General features: G+C 43.0%; 1 protein-coding gene across 1 annotated transcript in view; it reads left to right on the forward strand.

Annotated features, from left to right (window-relative positions):
* The window catches only part of LOC107195029 (myosin-I heavy chain), a 37,724-nt gene that overhangs the window by 6,369 nt on the left and 11,147 nt on the right, over positions 1-20,208 (forward strand). Inside the window, exons 2-3 of the mRNA XM_015584785.1 lie at positions 586-692; positions 11,637-11,699. Coding sequence (XP_015440271.1) covers positions 586-692; positions 11,637-11,699 — 170 coding nt within the window. The remainder of the gene's footprint in view (positions 1-585; positions 693-11,636; positions 11,700-20,208) is intronic.

A 20,208-nucleotide genomic window follows, 5' to 3' on the forward strand; every position in this document is an offset into this window, starting at 1 on the left:
TATATCACCGTCGCGTTCTCGATTTCCTATTAAAGGTTCGATTGTCCTCGAAATTGACCACTCGAGGTGACAAGGAATCACCACGTGCGGGCATTGTCTGCTTTGAACAACAGGTGGTCAGGGGAATTCACCAGGTTTCCATATCGCGTTGCTGTCCACCAAACGTGTGATTAATGTCGAATGATCATCTGAGCTCTAATAGAGAGCTTTAACCCTCGAAAGGTGGAAGTTTTTGATGATCAGACAGTCTACTTTTAGATGTGTTTTGGAACGAATTTCTTCAAAATATATCGGTCTTATAAAGTGATAGTACAGTAAACTCTCGATATATTGCCACTTCCGAGAATTTTTCTTTCCTTCAGCCCCGGCCGCGGTAATATATCAAGAGTGCACTGTATAAACAACCGTACGCTTCAAATAGTATTTGCAAACTGGAATGGTGCGTGATGTTTCTGAAATTCCGGTCAAAATGGACCCACACACAACACCGTCGTCCTAGGGTTAACATATAAATAGATATAGTTTCTCAGACTTGTTAACTAGGCGACGTATCACTAACCCATCTTTATGGTTCTTTTGTTTTAGGCTCGAGCCCTGAGTTCGGGGTCCCGGACATGACGGTGATCAGCGACATCGACGAGACGGGAATCAATCGGAATCTCCAAGTCCGATACGGGAGGGACCAGATATATGTATCCTTTGATTGAATCCAAGCGTTGGACAGAATTAAACCCTGTATCCGTGGTCCGGTAAAGTCTCGGATTGCTATCGATCCCCTAAGGTGACTGGACCGAATGGTTCAAAATAGCCACTGGGAGAATCGAAACACCGAATAGAATTTTTCAAGTCGAGCTCCAACTAATAGTTTGTTCCGATTTTTATTCAACTTTACAATCTTTTGAAATTTAATTCAACATATCGATTCCTTGGTACTTTGGCAATACACTTGCGTATACGGTTAAGAAACGACTATTTAATTCTATTTATGACGTACAGTAATCTTATAAATAGCTATCTTACAAAAATAGTTCTATTTACGACAATAGAATAATCTAAGCTGATCACGTTTCATGGTCCACTCTGTATAATATGGTCGTTAAAATGGAATTTCAAAGTATGTATAATTGTCCATGTTGAAATCACGCGGGAACTAACACGCGCAGTCGATATCGCATATGTGAACCGCCACGCTCCGCGCAGACAAAGTGTGTTTCGCAAAAACCGACGAACGGATGTCCGTTCATTTCGTCATTCCTCTCGTCATTACGTCCTAGAGTTAGAATTCCTCTGCCATGCTCTTGCCTGAGCGAGCCGCCACTCGAGTGTTCATTCTTTGCCGCAGCGCGTAACGATCCAATCAAGACAAGGATTCACCGCAATTTCCGTGTTTTTTCTACACGAATTCTAGGCACACATTTCTGTTTGCTTCGCCATACTGCATACCAGTTGCAGATAACTCGTACCCTGTGCTGTCGTGAATTATTAAACCGTCGAATAACGAACGTGGGTCACTGGAGACCCAGCCTTTTGGTGGCATGGTAAAGCGGCAGGCATTAAAACTATTGATAAAATTGGATCAAAAAGTCAGCGTTACATCTGGGGATCTCTCTTAGTCAATGCCAATGAGCCTTCGAACACTCATCGAGGATTTACTGTAGTTCCGAGTTCGATAACGTTTAAAGAGGTCTTCATTTTATTTGAAACTCGGTAGAATACTGAATACAGTAAATAAACTTCTGTTTGTCCCCAATATCTGTAAATTAGTTTGTAAAAAAATGTCATAAAAAGTTTCATTCTTCCTTGGTGGAAGCCAGAAAAGGGTTAAGTTTTAACCCTTTCTCTGCAGAAGACTCAGGGAGAGTTTCCAGGGAGCGAGTACGAAAGAGAATTAAAAGTAGGGAATCCAAGTATAATAGAGCGCCTCGATGGGGGTGGAGGAAGCTGGGGGAGGGGGTGGCTATATAGCTGTATACAGAGGGAACTGTAGGTATGAATTTTGTAGGGGTGGGGCGTTGCTCCCGGGTTGGTCCGTTGCCATGACGACAACCTCAGTCAGCTGGTGAACCACCCCCAGGGCCAGGTCCATTCATCCGCTGGGTTTGCCGACCCAACGACCGACACCGACGACGGACGAAGACGACGACCCACTGTCGTTTCTTGTGTTGCGACTCGCAACTTGCGAGGGCTCTTTAATCCCCCTCCCTCCCACAGTCGTCTCTGGGATCCCCACAAGAGAGCGGCAAGACGGCCAAATGATCATCTCGTTGGACTCTCTTTCCTTTATGAGTTGACAGTCGAACCGGACGTATCGGGCAGCTACGGGACCGGAAATATTTGGAGGGGAAGGGAGGACATTGGTGCACTTCTTTCGCTGAGAGTGAACCGGATCGAATCTCGGTTCCTTAATTGGATTATCGGGGAGTAAATAGAATCTGGACGTTCTCGGGGTGGTTTCTTCGGTTGGAAGTAATAGCTTTAGGAATTTTTCTAGCTGACGGTTATTGTCCTCGGTCTTTCGTTTTACGTTTGAAGTTTGACTTGAAATTATTTATGCACTCGAAATGCACTGTACCTTCGTAAATTCTTCGAATATCAATTTACCAGTTTCGGATAGTGCTTTTGAAGAGTTAAACTTTAAGAAAACATTTTAAAAAAATCGTTTTTTTTTTTTTAGAGTTTCATATTGCGTTTCCTCCTAAGTGGTAGAAATCTGCAGCGAATTATTTCATTCGGAAGTTAGTGGCCTAGGGACCGCGATGGAGTATCCGTGTAACTGGGTAAAAGGCGTTCAATGCCCAGAGGCTGCTGAACACACACACACACGCATTTCGTCCTCTCACGAGGATGACGACGCCGTACGCTAATGAGTTGAGCCACTATGATTGAGAGTCGAGTTTTTGCTTTGCGCGCTCGGTTCGGTCGCGATCAAACCACCGGAATTCAAGCGCGCGCCCGACGCGATTTAGGTCGTCATGGTCGTCGTCGTACGTGCACTCGTTAGTGGACACTTCCTCGTGTACCCACTACCTCCGACGCGGTGTGTGGGACGACGCATAAAATCGCCCACAAAGAACACCGTGCAAGCGATCTGGGACTCGGTCGTCGTGTCGTACGGGTCCCTTTCGATATTTTTGGTCCAGTGGGTTTCGTTCGATTCTCGTTACGAGGGTGATTCATATTTGATTTCAGGTTCGTTGGATTTTGTGTCCTCGTGCTATTACGAAAGAATACTTCGTGTGAAATAGGAACCGAATTCGAATGCAGGATGTTCTCCTTGTTCTGGTCCGTCAATGTTATTAGAGTGGGTTTGTTAATGAGTGGGATTGGGTATTTCGATTGATTTGTATCTTTCGATTGCTTGTTAAGTGCTCAGAACTTCGTCAGACCTTGGCAGAACTTTGTCAAACATTGCCAGACGTTTGTCAAACCTTGCCAGAACTTTGTTAAGCATTGTCAAACATTATCAGAACAGACAAGTGGCCGGTCAGCAGCGGTCAACCGTTCTGTCGGACATGGGAAGTTATCCAGCTTTACTCTCGCTCGTAACGCACCGCGGAAACGGTTTTTTTGCCTCGGTGATCCAGTGGGCATCGCTCTGTGTTACACAAGAAAGCGCTCTGTGCTTGCTCCCCCTCGAATTTCTGTCGTCGACGGTTTCTTCGTCTCTCTTACCGAGGATCTTAATGAGTTTTTCGGATGGACTGGATCGAGGAACGAAATTCTTTGGCGTTTAAACTATTCCGGAGAGCCGCTTGAATCTGATCGAACGTGACCCGCCAATGGACGTCTTTGTTCTCTTCGTGACGATCGTCTCTTGAAATATGCATTCATGCACAAGGAAGTCATATTGAACATTTGCTCGGCAATAAAAAATACTTATGAACTGTGAACACATTGGTACGAAATATTCAAAATGTTTATTTCATTTCTGACGTTGCATGATCGTGAAGATCATCTTGTAACAAATTAATGAATTCATCTTATCAAATGCTTTCATATAACATAAAAAAAAATGTATATCATTCCGTTTAAAAAATTAAAGGTCACCTCTGTTCCTCGTAAAATATTGCAAACATACAAAATTTATATGGACTGTTATGTTAGTCATAGAAAGCGGTGAAACCTATTGCTCTTCTATTTTTTTCTAATACTTACTACTTGCCAGAAAACGCTGAGTAATAGCGTGAACGCCACTGCAGACAACCAGCCCCCGTCTCCCATATGCTGTCTGTGTTTCCACCGTAGCTTAGGTATGGACGAACGGCGTATCGTCGTGTCCACTTGCTCGCCTTGAAAACATTCAATTTTCGTAACCGAATATTAAACCGCGGCAGAGAGAAAGAAGAACCGTGGTCGACCGACGAAACTGCATTGGTTTCCAGTAATTAGTCTCGCCGGTCGGCTCTTAACGAGATTCGATCGGGCCCCCCGACACACAAACGCTTCCATAATGAAAACGGGGTGCTCCGTTTAAATGGAATTTATTATTGTCCGATTGGGAAATAATTGAAGCGACTGGATAATTGCTCGAAGAACCGAATCTTTACGTAATTGTTGCTAGAATAAAATTCTTTTTATCACTGAATTAAACATTGGAACTCGAATAACTCTTCGATCTTGCATTCTAATTCAAGAATTCGCTTTTCTTTAACTTTGTTCTCATTATTCTGTCATTCCACGTGAAATCGATCATTTTTAGCTGTCGATATCAGGGATCTTTTTTAAAACGAAATATGATGGACGTCTCCGCTTTGCAACCCAGAAGGTATTAAGAGTTTACTCTGGTATCTCGTTTGTCCGTCGCGAGGGGTCGCATAAAACCGTGCAAGAGGCAACTCTGGTCTCTTTTCAGGCTGTGTATGTACGTTTCGCGGGGGCCACCCATTATCCTCTCCTGGTATATACTCGAGCTACTCAACGCTCTTTTTGTAAAGGTGTTCTCGGTTCTCTTTCGGGATATCGGATTATCCCTGGCCTCTCCCGGCGACATCGTCGAAACCGGAAGCTGAAGATTCACCTCCCTTCATCCATCCCTCTTACGTTCTCGTTGGAACCTCGTGGTTGCAGCCAATCGAGTATCTATCGAGCCTTCTATCTCTTGTTTTCTACTCTACACACACATATACAGACACGTTATCCCTCCTTTAAACGACGCCCTCGATCGACACGATTTAATTCTGCCGATATATAATTTTATGATTTTTGAAAGTTTTTATTGGGGTTGTAGTAGCACCTCGGCTGGCGAAAGATTCGTGGTTGAATGTGACATATACTTGATTAGATCTCGCGTAATGTAGATAAATTCGGTGGAAACTAAAGTAAGGTTGCTAAACCTGAAGGAGCATGGTTGGTTATTACTTGAAAAAACGAAATAACGCGTGTCTGGCCATGTACGGCCTTTTTCACTGTGGCAATGAACGTGTCAACCTAGTCCAGAACTTAGTCTAAACCCGCTCGAATCAGGTCGAACACCGAACCGACTAATTCACATGCAAATATACCCGATTGCATCGATCAGAAATGGGTCTAACCAAATAGCCTCGATCGAAACATAAACCAAACCCCTACTTATCCCTTCTATACCCGATTTTTCTTTTAAGAGTAGAAAAAAAATTTGATAACACATTTCAACTCAGTAGACTATCTGGATAATATTTCAGGTTTAACAAATTTTTTTTCATTTAGGGTTATTATTCAATTCTGAATTCACTAGACCTACTAAAAACATGAAACAATTTATAAGAAAAATATGGATCTCCAACACACTACCTAATGCTTTGTGTGAAATTATAAGAAACATCATATACACAAATATGGCCATCAGGTCTGAAGGGGTTAAGTTGCGTCTACACTATATAACATAACACGTTATATAACAATGTTATAAAACTTGTTAAAAAAAAACAGAATAATATAACGTGATGTTACATAACATTTTTCGTGTTATATAGCAAGGTTATCCAATAATTTGTTGTATAACACTGTTTTGCTATAGTGTCGACTTAGCAGCTTAAAACTATCCCCTCAATTATATCTGTCTCTCAAGATTCAGCCCTGCCATCCGAGAAACCCAGTAACCTCTTCCCTCGAGCTTTCCGTAAATCGCATTCCCTGATCTCACACACGGAACTCGTAACTAAACACCATATACCTATTCAATACACACATATACATCGCCAACAGTCGTCATCGTCTCTTCCACGACCTCCTCTCTATCCGTTCATACCTCTCCACGCTTCTCCTCTTTTCCGGTATTCGGTGCACCGCGTACAGCAGCGGATACTTTTGCGCGCTAGGGTGGTGGGCTCTCGCTCTATCTCCCGTTAACCTCTCGCTCTCGGTGAAGCGCTCTTAGCCGGTTTCAATTGCCTTCGTCGAGGACGAGCCCAGCCACCTTTTAGCGGCGGGACAGACCAGGGACACATTGAGGGCCGGAGGGGCCGGATACGCGAGTTCGCTAGCTTGTTCTCGAGAACCCTGTTCCTGTGTGTGTGTGTGTGTGTGTGTTTGTATGCAGTCTAGCCAGATTTCAGTAACCTATGCCGCGAAACGATAACCATTTGCGTGCAGATTGGCAGCAGAATAAAAAAAAAAAAAAACAAGAAAAAAATGAAAGGAAAATTTATTTTTTTAGAAATCGTGTAAATTGCTGTTCGCGGTTTTTGCAAAAGAATCAAGCCCCAATTAATTCGAAAAATTGCCCAATTTGCGATAAAGCACCCAATCTGGTCACTCTGTTTGTGTGGTCGACTGGCACAGTGAAAAAGTCTGTACGTAGCCAGACACGCTTTATTTTATTTTTAAAGTCATAAATCGTTCATAATGTATGCGTATTGTTAATAGAGGCTGTTAGTCGTGTTTCAAATTATACTGCAATATTAAATATTACGCAAGAATTTTGTAACTCTGGGAAGGGAGGGGGAAATCAATTTTTTTCTTGTAGGGTGGGGCAAAAGCCACTTTTTTCCTGGCTACGCCCATGCCTGTGTCGCTAACGAATTTAGCCCACGGGAATCAAACACTCACCGGATCCTCGATACCTTCTTCGTCAGCTGTTACAACGCATGACTCCCCTCGATTCATCTGACCTGTCTTGCAGTTCTTTTTTCTTTTCTTTTTTTTTTTTTGAGGTCAATCCCCTTTTAGGTCAGCCAGTGACCACGTTGAATTTTATTGAAAATTTTATGCTCTGTTTGCGTCCCCATCCCCCTTCATGATAACACGGAATTTTCTCCTTTTTTGGGGTCAACCACCGTCGTCCTCTCTGCGACGTGTGGCTGGCCTGTGGGATTCCCGTTTCCATGACCGTCATTAGTCGTCGCTGCGGCGAGTTTACACAACGGTGGAATATTACGGAAGTGTAGTATGATCGATCATCCGGTGACTGGGCTGCTGTTTGTCGGGATATTCGAGGCTGGATTATGTCGGTCGCGAGCCATCTGTTCCTTGTTTCGTTGTAGCCTCTAGGGGATTGTTGTGCAGGAAAATGGAGGATTATTTGATGAAAAGGTTTTAAGGTTAGGGCATTTTGTCGGACGTAATGCAAGAACCGTTTCGATCTTAATCATGTATTCCTGAATGTTGATTATATCGTCACTTAAAAATTATTTCAGAACCAAGACGAAACTAATCCCAAATAATTCAGATTTGTCTGTATCAAACGATTCTAATAGAAAATCACCTTTCATCTCTTCCTCCGGCGTTCGGAGTCTGTGACACTCTCAAAGTCAAATTAGAGACCGACAAATCTCTTTCATCCACTGTAATCGCCAAACTGTCGGAAGATTCCTCTGTTCTACTTCAAATTTTCCCTGCGGCGACCGCTGACCAAGAGAGATCCCAGAGTCTTTCCGCGTCTCTGTGATCCGAAAACATTGTAGAAATTGCAGAGGTCGCCCTTTACTAGACATTGAAGACCCGATGGTCCTTTGAATCCCTCGAGAATTTCTGCGGTACTCGAGAATACTATCCCCTGGTAGGAGCGGGGGGCAACGCGGAAAAATTAATATCGCGAGCAACAATGGGAGGAAATGCGGTTGCCCATAAGGAGTTTCTCTGTGGACTGCGACGGACGTCCTATTTCCTCTTGGGAAAAACGAAGCCCCCCCCCCCTTCCCTCGGTAAAAAAGACATTTTAAGTATACCGAATTTCAAGATTCGAATTGTGGTAATATTTAGGGATGTTCAGAAATACGTAAATTGGAACATAAAATGATGGACGAGGATATAATATCCTTTCATCTATTCTTGATGACAAAAAATGTTCTAATATAGGCGAAGACATGTGAGGACCATGCACTGTTATTTTGACTGTTATATTAAGTCTTTCATGGAATTGCTTTATTTCCAATACCGTTTTATGGCGCACATGTCCCCCTGTTCGTAGTCCTTGTCAGTCAGGACCATCGGTTGTTCTGCTATTATAATGCTCGACGAAGATTAGGGGAATCATTGTGTTGTCAACGAGTGGTGCGGGGATTAACAATACAAGAACCGATCTGGATGTATCGTTTTTCAGAAGATATCTTTGTCCCGTCGGTCTTCATCCGTCTAGCCCAATCAATGATCCTGTTTCGTCCAGGGGTTGGAGGACGTAACTCGAGCTCTGCTAATGACAGGTGGAAGGCTACTCTCTGTGTACGCGATAACGGAGGAAAAATATTTGCCGGTGGTTGGAAAGGTCGCGGGGCTGAAATACATAGACGTGTGTACAACGCGAACGAAAGGTTGAATGGAAAAGGTTCCTCCACGGATCGTTCATTCGCAGAGGGAGAAATTTTGTTGGCCTTTTATCAGGGGTTACTTTGCGTACCTAAACCGACTTTGCGGCTGTGGATGTTGTAGAGTGAGGAAATCAATTATTCTACTTGTATCGAAATTTTAAACTGAATTAATTTTTTTATAAGATTTAAATTTAGATATTTGAGGAAATAGATTTTTAGAAAAATTAGCTTGTTAGATATTACTTTCAAACTTACCCTTAGCTAAGAATTAATTTGCTTAGAATTACCTTTTCAAAAAAATCTCTTGTTAAATGTTACTTTAAGTGCTTCAGAAATTTTCTTTACATTTGAAGCATATCTGGACTAGTTACCCTAAATGCTCATACTGTCACTGTTTTTTGTTTTTAAATGTATGTAGTGGCTTTCTCGCGTGCCACATTCCGTTCCCTCCGCCTTCAAACTTTTCTGCTCTTTCTTCCGTTCGCTTTCGCTTTCAAACCCACGAAAAAAAAAGACTCGCCTGTGCACGCACATTGTTGCGAAACGATACGCAACCCCCGAACGCTGCGCTCATAAGGGTTGTTCCCGGGTCTCTCTCTCCCTCGTCTGAAACGTTCCACGAGGGGTAACGGTTGCGAATGCATTCAGAACAGTTTCACACCATCAGAAAAGTTTTAATGCGACAGAGAAACAGGCCTGTTTGCATTCGTTACAATTCATCTTTTCACTACTTCGGTCTTTGAACTCTTGCCGTTTCTTGTTCTTCGTTCTTACTAGTTGCGCACGCTAATTCAAAACTGCGAAAGCACTGTCGTAAGCTGATTAGTATTGTACAGTCGGGTACAATTGCGAGTATTCTGGAAACACATACCACTACACGAAATAACCAGAATTTTTAATCTTTTCATTCTAAAATTATTTCACAATTACGAGAAGGAAATATTTTTGTGTGCATTTTTTTGAAGAGTTCTTAATAATAATCTAACTTGCTTTGGGATTTGCCGAAAATTTATTTTAACAAATGCTCCAAGTGATGTCCATCAACTTCGATAAATTTTTCCATGAATCCCTTCATCGTAGTTATTTTATTATTTAAATCTACTCTCATACATTTGTCGATTTTTCGTACTCAAGGTCACACGATGGTCACACTTTATCGCTATCGGATATTGATACACCGAATATCCTAGATTTCGATGTCTTTCGATACTTCTTCTAGACTTTGCATTTAGGTACCGAATTGTTCGAGGATCATCGATATGTATCGTATCAGTCCCATCACTAGTTTCGGCAATGGTGGATACGGGGTGGAACGGACTGTCGAAATGACGTCACAACCTCGGGGGGTGAGAGAGCCCCGAAGGGATGACTCATGGGGGTTGAATGCCGGCAGCGAAAAAGGGGGATAATACGCACCTATAAACCCTGTACCCTTCTGCTACATTTTTCGACGGGGCGGGGGGGGGGAGGGGACCCTCAGCGATGTCGCTTCGCCTTGTGACGATCTGCATACTGGGTTCATTTCTTAAACCACGTCTACACTATGCAGCGTAACACGTTATATAGCAAAGTTATAGTACTTGTTAGAATAATAGGAAGAAAAATATTATATAACGTGATTGTGTCGTATATCAATTTATATGTTATTCATTATGTGTGCCACCATTATTAATAATGAGATGCGAAATGTTGTACAAACTTGTTATGGACTTGTCAAAAATGCATAATTTTGTTACAAGTTATCAAAATATGTACAGCAAGGTTATACAACGATTTGTTATATAACACTGTTCTGCTATACAGTGTAGACGCAGCTTCAGTGATATACTCGGGTGTATCAACATTTTATACCGATGTCTCTTGGACCGATACCGATCGATATCAATTCTATCTAGCAACCGAGTAGATATCGATATCATAAAGAACAGAAATTACTATTTTCAACTACCTTACGAATACAGAAATTCCTGTTTTATTTGTAATAGTAGTAATTTCGATACATTCGTGACGTATCGAACAGGTATCGATTCTTTTTTATGATTGTACGATACGAGATCAAAATTTACGGCCAGGTATCGATAGTATCGGTCCGGTATCGGTGCCAACGCCAGTCGAAACCATGTCGTCGTTCGGTTATTGTTCAAGAATGGGAGTGGATATGTCCCGCAGATTTTCTTCGTCCATTTCGTCGACCGGATCGATAACTCTTCTCGATGAACTCGGACGCCGTTATCCGAACCGATAACGGAAGACCGAGCGAACAACGAAAAAGGGAATAAAAATAAAGAGTCTGGAGAACAACTACTCGACCGGGCGATCCTTGTGTATCGCGACGCGACAACGGGGATCGTTAAAAAACCATTTCTGAGCTCGACTTCCGTTTTCTGCTCGGCGTCGTTCAGAGATCCTCGAGGCCCTCTTCTTCTCTCTGTCCCTTGTGCTCCGTCGACAATAGACGATCCTCGATGGGAAAAAGGGGGATGATGGGGTGGGGGGGGGGGGGGGGAATTACGTTCGCAAGTTTAATTAAATGGGATCGTATCTTGCTCGTGGATAGCGATATTTATGGGGATTCCACTCCCTCTTTTTATTTTCTCCAGTTTGGAAGAGGGGAGGGGGGTGAAGTCTATGGACGTTCGACGTGTGTCGTATTATCATTCAAGGCGGGTTCACATGGACAGTGGAATGAGAAGTAATACACCGTCGACACGGTTCCTTTCAGCCACGGGTAAACACCCTCCCCACACCCCTTCTACTTTCTCACTTTTTTTCCTTTCACTCCTGTTTACATCTCACCTCCGTTTCGATTAATAGGGGAACTGGAGGGGGACGGGGCGTTCCAATAGGGATTTTTAACGAGTACACGGTATACGTAAATACATTTCCTTAACTCAGAATTCCACGATCGGGCAGACGTACACGGGATCCATACTGGTGGCTGTGAACCCCTACAAGGAGGTGGACTTCTACACCAACGTAAGTACAAAATGGATTCATTAGCCGGATTTTGCCTGTGCAAACACGGCGCTTATATGGTGATTGTTTTTTTTTTTTCTCTTTTGTTTCTGCGATTCTGGTGTAATCGAGGCATTGTCGGTGTGTTTTGTATGGGATTCGAGCGAAATTTCGTGTATTCAGTGCACTGAGAATGGTTTGAATGTACGAAGGGTGGTTGGAAACTGGTGGTATGTCGTTTTCTATACAGTTGCTGTCTGCACTTTTTTTTTCATTGGATTGAAGGATTAGATCGAGTCACAAATGCCTTTTGCTGTAAAATAACTCATCCATTTGATTGTATCAGAAAATGTTTTAATAGATTCTGTAGCATTTTAAGGAACACATCGAATGTATACAATTTAATTTTTTTTATAATTTTTTTTCCAGGTCAATGCATTTGTTTTACATTTTAGATCTACAATGTCTTTTGCATTATTGTGTCTTTTTTTTTTTTCTTATTACTCGACCCAATAGTAACCGTAATAGCTACCGTAGGAATGGAATAATCAATACGGATGATCCAATGAATAATCGATACAATAAGGTGAGGTCCCCAGGTGTAACGCTGACTTTTTTTAAAAGGTTTAGCACAGTGACAGAGCTTAGAATTCTCAAGCTCTCGTGGAGGATTTACTGTAGCTGGATTTTCGAAGTTTTTCGATGACGTGTCAGGCGAACGTTTGAACGACAGATATGTCATTTCGCGGGGTTGGAGAAATAAATCGACCACGTCTTTCGATCCTCTCGCCCTGACCCAGAAAACCAGTCAAGAGCGATCCCTCTCCACCGATCGTTGTTTCGCGATATCTCTGCGAAAGCACACGTCGCTGCTTCCGTTTCCTGTTTTCAGGCGGAGGCCTAGCAATTCCAATACGATAAAGGCGTCCTGTCGACGTGCGATTCACGAGCTTTGTCGACTTGAACGAGCCGAATAACAAACTTCTTACAACGCGTGACAGTCTATTATATGACCACGCTGTGCAGTCTGTCTAATACAGACGTTAGATTGATGGAAAATAAATGGCCGGGCTAAAGTTCACTCCCAAGTTAAGATTTCTTTAGTTATTTCTGCAGCGTGATAAAAGTTAGAGTTAGGTAGAAGGACATGTATAATGAGTTACGTAGAATTAAAAGGGTCATTATGATTAAGTTACGTGCAGGGTGTCCCACTCATACTTTTCGAAATTACAAAGTCATCGATGTTTTTTTTATTAAATGGGGCTACATATGTTATCAACGTGGCGTTATGATTGAGAACAAGACCAATCCAATGCACCTACCATAGTTTGACCTTCGTATGGCCTTGAATGAGAAAAAAGAAGTATATGGGAGTAGATTTAAATAATAAAATACCTACTATAAAGGGATCAGTGCAAAAATGTATGGAAGTTGATGGACATCACTTTGAGCATTTATTAAAATTAATTTTCTGCAAGTAAGATACTATAGGTGCTCCAATTAGGTGGGGGACAGCCTGTATATACTTCTCCGGTGGCCGTTTCAACGGCGCACGCGGCGGTTCGGTAACATACGAAGTGTCTTAATCGTATTCAGAAGGAGAGGCCAATTATTATTTATCTCAAGGAGGGGATCGACGCGTGGCGGCCTTCTCTTTTCATCGGGCGGCCCGAGACGACGCTTCTTGATTATTTACTATTCATCCCCGTAACTTCCGGCTCACATTCGCCGCCGGATGTGCGTAAACCGTTGCGCGCGTTTCACGCAGCCCATCACAACACGGGGCTCCGGTCGTTTTAATTTTCTTTACGAATTACGGCTCCTAATCTGCATAAGTATATTCGATCTCCGAAATACGATTCACCGTAATTACAAACACGTTCCCATTGTAATCGCGAAAATTCACCGTATATAGGCTCCCTCTACAACCGTAGAATGAATCAGCATCAACCTTGTAAAGCCGAAATTACTATAGGTGCTTCGTAAAATTCGTGACACAACACTTCCAAAAAATTCATCTCAGACTACATTCGAGAAAATTTATGAATTGTTTGTACCATTGGTTGAGGGATCGTCGAAGTTTCGACTGGGTCGATCGTGACCCATAACAGACTTACACAGCATGTAAAAGCATTTCATAGAATTGTACAGAATTTCGTAGAATTTCCCAGACCTCCACAGAATTCCCCAGAAGTCCATAAAATTCCACAGACTTAACCCAGAACTCCACAGAATTCCCAAGAACTCCACACGTCACCAACGGGCCGCCAGTGACCCGACCATCACAGGAAGTCTTTGATACTCATCGATTTTCCTAAAAGAAACAGGATAAGTTTCAATAAAACACGAAGATCCGAAAGTAGCGTCGCCACATTCTCCTTCTCCCCCCGCCATTTTAAACGACCTTGGATCCTCGAAAGGCAAGTGTCTTTAATTATGGACCTCGTATAAATTGGTCTCCTATCGCCATAGACACGTGTTCCCAAGTGCCTCTCCTCGACTGTTCATTCTCCTCGATAATCGTACGATGCACTTTTCTTTTTCTTTTCTTCCCCCCTCCCTCTTTTCGTGGCTTTTAATCTCTATTTTCGGTCGTCATCCACGGGTACTTAAACTCGGCGACGGTTTAACGCGCGGGCATATCAGGGGTTGCTGGGATTAGTGGAGGAGAAGGGGGTGGCTGGCGAAACCTCAACGCGAGAGGGACTTATTTCGGGATCGAGTGGTGCCCTGCCACTTCAAACGTAAATACATACATACATACGGGTCGCCGACATCCGCCATCGTTTGTAAAACGGTCCTCGATATCCGTCAATGGGGACTCCCATAGACGAACGACAGATTTTTAGACGACAGAATTTGTCGTAACGACGTACAGTGAATCATCGATGAGTGTTCAAATGCCCCCTTGACATTAACAAAGGAAGGGCCCTAACTATCCGACACTTTAGATAACTCGATACTGCGTTTCAAGACGAATTCGGTAACCTTGAACGTATACAACTTTTTTCAAATATTTTTCGAGTTACTTACAAATTCACTGATTTTCAACGGAAGGAAACCTGCTCGAATGGGAAGCACAGGAGGTAGTCTTAGCGCTTCAAATTCCACGTAAATCAGCAAATTTGTAAACGCAATACAGTGGACTCTAACTATATTGCCACTAAACATATTGCCACGCGAAGCACATCCAGTTTTTGCGGAGGCGCTGAGGCCGAGACTGTATCATTGCGATTTTACTGCCCTACAGCCCCGACCATGGCAATATACTTAGAGTCCACTGTATATGGAAACTATCTGTAATTAAAAATTACTGAATTCGTCTTGAAACGCACTATCAAGTGATCTAAAAAAGATATACATATTTCCATTTCAAAAATGAAACAATTTTCATATTTCTTAAAGTAATAATGTTATAAAAAATTGCCCATAGCCCGTTGATTAGCCTCCTTGCGCCATTCAATTTTACGTAGACAGTTTTCTGGTATTTCAAATAGTTTAGGCAATAACGGACTGTATACTTTTCTGTCAAGCACATCCTGTATACATCCAAAATTGTCCAGCCACAGGTGTATTTCTGGAATCCCAACAAGGGCGTTGGCGCGCTCCTTATTCGTCAAGAAAGATCGACGCGAATCTCATCCACGAGGGGAAGGGGGGGGGGGCACGCTCCCAGACGGTGCATAAAGTGTCCTTGAGACCCGAAACCGGGCACGGTGTGAGAGCAGCAACACCATGAATTAGGGGGATTCGAAGGTCAGCCAGGGGAGGAGGGTACCAAAAATGAGAGCCACAGGACCCCTGGACACGCGAGTAGGAAAAGGTTGGCTCTCTCCGGTTGCGGTGCACGCCCCCGTGTTATTGATCGGGCCGAAGCGCACATCGGATTCGGAGACTCGTCCGTGGTGGTTGCCCTGGAGCCTTCGGGAGCCTCGTCCTTTCCTGTCGACGGCGATCGTCCCGTTGGAGAGTAGTTACCAGGCGAAAAAAATACCAGAATTGCTATCAGAGCTTATTATATTCGGACGAGATATACAGTAAATGTTGGATGAGTGTTCGAAGGCTCCTCAGCACTGAAAATTTCGTAAACTAATGGTCGTATGAAAGAAATATCGGAGGCTTCAGAATTCTAAGCTCTTTCAATATGCTAAACCTCGTTAAAAAGGGGGACCTCTCATGGAGTCATTAGAATAGTAACACAAAGTGCCAAGTAATGTCCAAGTGGGTTGTATTTTATTAGATAAATCTTTCACATTGGAAAATTAGAATTTTTGAGAAAAAAAAATAATCTGAATATCACCTCATATCTGTTTCCTCTGGCACGCGTGTTTCTAGCCTCGACCAGATTTTCGTTATTCTCAAAAAGTGCACACGAAAAAGAAAAGTAAACGAGCACCTTCCAATCTCGCGTATTAAAAAATTCTGTTCACCCCCGAAGTGGTTCGCTGAAGCAACGCCAAGTGCAATCTACTCCGAGTAAAGAGAAAAATATTTCGAATCATCCAAATGGTAAAAACTGTCTAATCGCAAAATTGCTTTCCTGTATGGAAATTTCATTTCTCCCCTATTGGGGCCTCCTGTTTCCTTGTAATCTCTTAGATTGCGTGCCCGTCATTAACCGATCGAATCAATTCTTAACAATAATAACCCTTTGCACACTCCACTGGCGTAACTACATTAATTCAATACATACAAAAAAAAAATTGACGAATAAAATTTCAATTAAAACCACTTAGAACCAGTCAGGACAAATAAATTAAGCTGTCTCTAGATCCCTAGATCCTAGCTTTAACTAAACAGTGAAAAGTATATGGGGCTTATTTCGACAAATTTTGAAAAACGATAATTTGTTATATTAGTATCCTAATATCCTATCCCTCGGCAGAAGAAACTGAAGCGTCCCCGATATTCCATCGGAACAATTTTTATCGCGCCGTTGCTCGTTCCACTCCCTGGTATTCTTCTCGATCGATCTGAAGTGTTTCGAAGTAACGAACCGCGCGGGATGACTCTTCTTTACGGACGATCATCCAGGCAACTGGACCAACCAACCGTCTGTCGTCGTCGACGATCGGTTCGGCGGACGTGAACGCCGTTGTGTCCCTGTTGGATGCTTTTACGAACGCCTTTGTTCGTTCCAGCGGACGTTCCCTCTCCCCATTTCTTCTGGGAGTCTCATTCCTAGGGATGTTCGATTCACTTCAAAGAATCGATTCTCAAATCGAATCGTCAGAATTGTTTCTCTCAAAATACGTCTCAAATATCTCTCAAATATTGAATTGAATCGGAATCGAACATTCCTACTCGTTCCTACCGAAACGCGTTTGGCGATGATTCGTTAGACGATCTCGGGCAACGGGACCAATAAGACATGAATAGACAGTAGAGAACTAGTTCTTTCAGCTCCCGGTTACCATTCAGAGGCCTGAAAACCCTTTTTCCTTGGCTTGACATTCGATTTCCGTGGGGATCGCGTGCAGTCGTTCCTCCACAAAGCAGCGAAAGTCACTTCACAAGGTACTTCACTGTGGGGGTGAGGGGATGCGTGTGTATACTTGCTGGAGTAGACACGATGCAGTTGCAGAATCGACGTGGGAGCTGATGTACTCATGTTTCCGGCGTACTGAACGACTGACTTGAATATGGGGTATGGAGACGCTCTCTTGGGGTCGGTCCCCGTTCGGTGGTCCTCGAGCCCCACTCGATGCTTCCACTGTTTCAATGCAACGTCGACGGATATTTAATTGCAGACAGAGAAACTGCAGTCTCGCGAATGTCGATTAAATCTTGTATAGTTTTCCAACTGGCACAGTAATTGCAACTAGTTGCAGGTATTATCCACTTGAGGGGCTAAAATGGAATAATGAATATAACAAGTCCTGCGACATCGATAAGACCTGTCTCACGAGTCTGGCCTGTATTTTCTTTTCACCGACTGTGTTTTTAAGTTTACTGGTGTATTTTATATGTGTGTGTCTGTGTCAACAATCATATATTGTTTAATGCACTAAAATTACTAAAAAATGTACGATAACATTTAAAGAAACAATGATGACCTTCATATGACCTCTACGCGTTCACATAGAAACAAGTTACATCATAAAGTGTGCTCACTGGTACCATTTTCTTGGAACATTTTTTAATCTCGTGAATGGGTTTCGAAGATATTCGAGTGGGTCGATTTAAATAGTACACCCTGTATATTTTTTTTAATTACCCCCTACTCGTAAACACCGAGGAGCGCAGGAATTTTGAAGTTGCGCTCGATACGCAGCAATTTCTATCGTTTCTGGGCACACATTTCATTTCTGTTCCATAGACACACTCGAATGGCCCTCGAAAGCGTCGAGTGACGGATATGTGACGCTCATATATTTTCAGAGATTTCATTTTCCGTGACAGCTGCGCCCCCTCCCCCTGCGTTTTTCGCAATAAAAGTTAGATAGCACGGTGAGAGCTGTTCAAACAAACCGTTTCGAGGGACAACGTGTAGCGCTCAGAGCCGAAGTCTCCCTAAAAAGCAAAACAATTATCGGAAGAAGAGGTTATGTTAACCGTCCTGGTTCCTCGGGCGGACCGAACCGGATACAGAGCAGATAAGATACTACACCGCCGAAAGGGACTTCCGTACGACGGCCACCTGGAATTCGTTGCACTCCGCTATTTTTAACCGAGCCATTTATTTTCTTAGGAATTCCACGGGAACGCGTTTATCTGCCATACGGCCAGCAGTCCTGAAGATAATCCCCTTCAAAAGTAACCGATAAGTCCGCTGTCGACCATATTTAACGCCGGATATATTTTCGAAGACTTAATACTGGATCGCTTATTGTACATATATTTACCACAAGTTCATTAAATATAGATAAAGAAAGTGTATTCTTCGAGATTAAGGAACTAATACACGAAAGCTGTGAGGGGCGGCACTAACAAGGATATTGTGGGTGGTTTCATTAAAAAAAATATCTGGAACCGTTACGAATCAAGTTTCTGATCTCTTAAGAGTAACTTTCGCCGTTTTTTTTTTAAACATATAAGTACAAAAATTAACCAAACCCTAAAGAATTGTTGTTCGAGTAAATCTATTCCTATTGACAAAAGTGCAAAAATAATAATTTCACTTTTAAATCAAGAAATGGAAAAGAAGCAATGTTTTGTTATCCAAATCGTATATCTGTACCTCATTCCGAGCTATCAAATTTTATGTTTTAATTCCCGTACACTGCAGTGAATTTGCAAGAGGGGAACAAACGTATTTCGATCATCGATTCCCTCCGATCGAACCTTCACCGGCGACCTTAATCAACGCAGCGCGTACAACCCATTAAGGGTTAATTATCCCTGCGCAACCCCGTTTCGCGTCGCTGTTTTTTTTTTTATTTGCTCTCTCTGTTCCATTTTTGCACGTCGCGTCGGCCAACGACACCAGGGAGGGAAGGGTCGCAAGCACGACCCCAGAGCCATTGGTGTGCAGTCCTGACACACGAGGCCCGTGGCCTCTAGTCGCCGAGCCGTGCACTGATTCCGCAGTCGCAGCTGCTCCGGGGGGAACAAAACCGGGACACGAGTTCGTTCCACCAGAATTAGAGCACTAGTAAGGAAGGTATACGTATCCGCCATTTTTATGCCAATGGATGGACAAGTCTACAGCCGGTCCAGGTTAAAGCACTATAAAAGTGGGTATGTTCATCCGCCATTTTGGGTCCTCTGGAGAAAGACCGCTATGGAAAGCCTCAACCTGGAGTACAGACGAGATATAAGAATAGACCTAACATCTTATAGGACTCACTCCATATAAAAGTTTCCGATTTCAGAAACTATAACTTCCGAATATAACGATAAATACATATATTATTGTCCCGGTTTCGCTAGCAAGGAATGGAATACAGAAATTGTACGGGGGCTTCTGACGCCCCCGAAGCATGGGATAGAAAATTACATTGCATGTTAGGTCTATTCTTATATCTCGTCTCTGCCTGGACCCTCTGTGGACATATCCATCCACTGACATCAAAATGGCGGATGAACATACTCATCTCCCTAGTGCCTTACCGGCATCAAAACACATTTCGCCGCGCTCCGGCAGCTTATTCGACCCTCCACCTCGCGTCTTTAAGGGGTCATAACGCCACGAAGGCTTGTTTTTTTTTCGTTTTTTTTCATAAGGTGGAGAAGATCTCCTCGGAGACATTTCATCCTGCCTTCATTCACATTTGTTTTCTCCAAGATCCGTGAGTGCTGTCTCATTTCGAACATTGGGCAGTCTGTGTGTGTTTCGACCCTTCGGTTTGTACCCGCTAGAGCGCGCAGCAGGCCATGTTGTTCGGCGTGTGTATGAATTTCGGAGAAGACATCAAATTAATCTTGCTAGGCAATGAACTATGCATTGGGCAATGTTTCATTATTCGAACTCCACGAGGCGGAAGTTTTGCAGTAGGTTGAAAATGGTAAAATTCTGAATCGATCTTACTTCAAATTTTAAAACAAGAAAAGGGAGAAAATTTAGCTGGATATATAGACTGTGAATTCA

This window comes from Dufourea novaeangliae, unplaced genomic scaffold, assembly GCF_001272555.1.
Source record: "Dufourea novaeangliae isolate 0120121106 unplaced genomic scaffold, ASM127255v1 scaffold8, whole genome shotgun sequence".
Lineage (NCBI taxonomy): Eukaryota > Metazoa > Arthropoda > Insecta > Hymenoptera > Halictidae > Dufourea > Dufourea novaeangliae.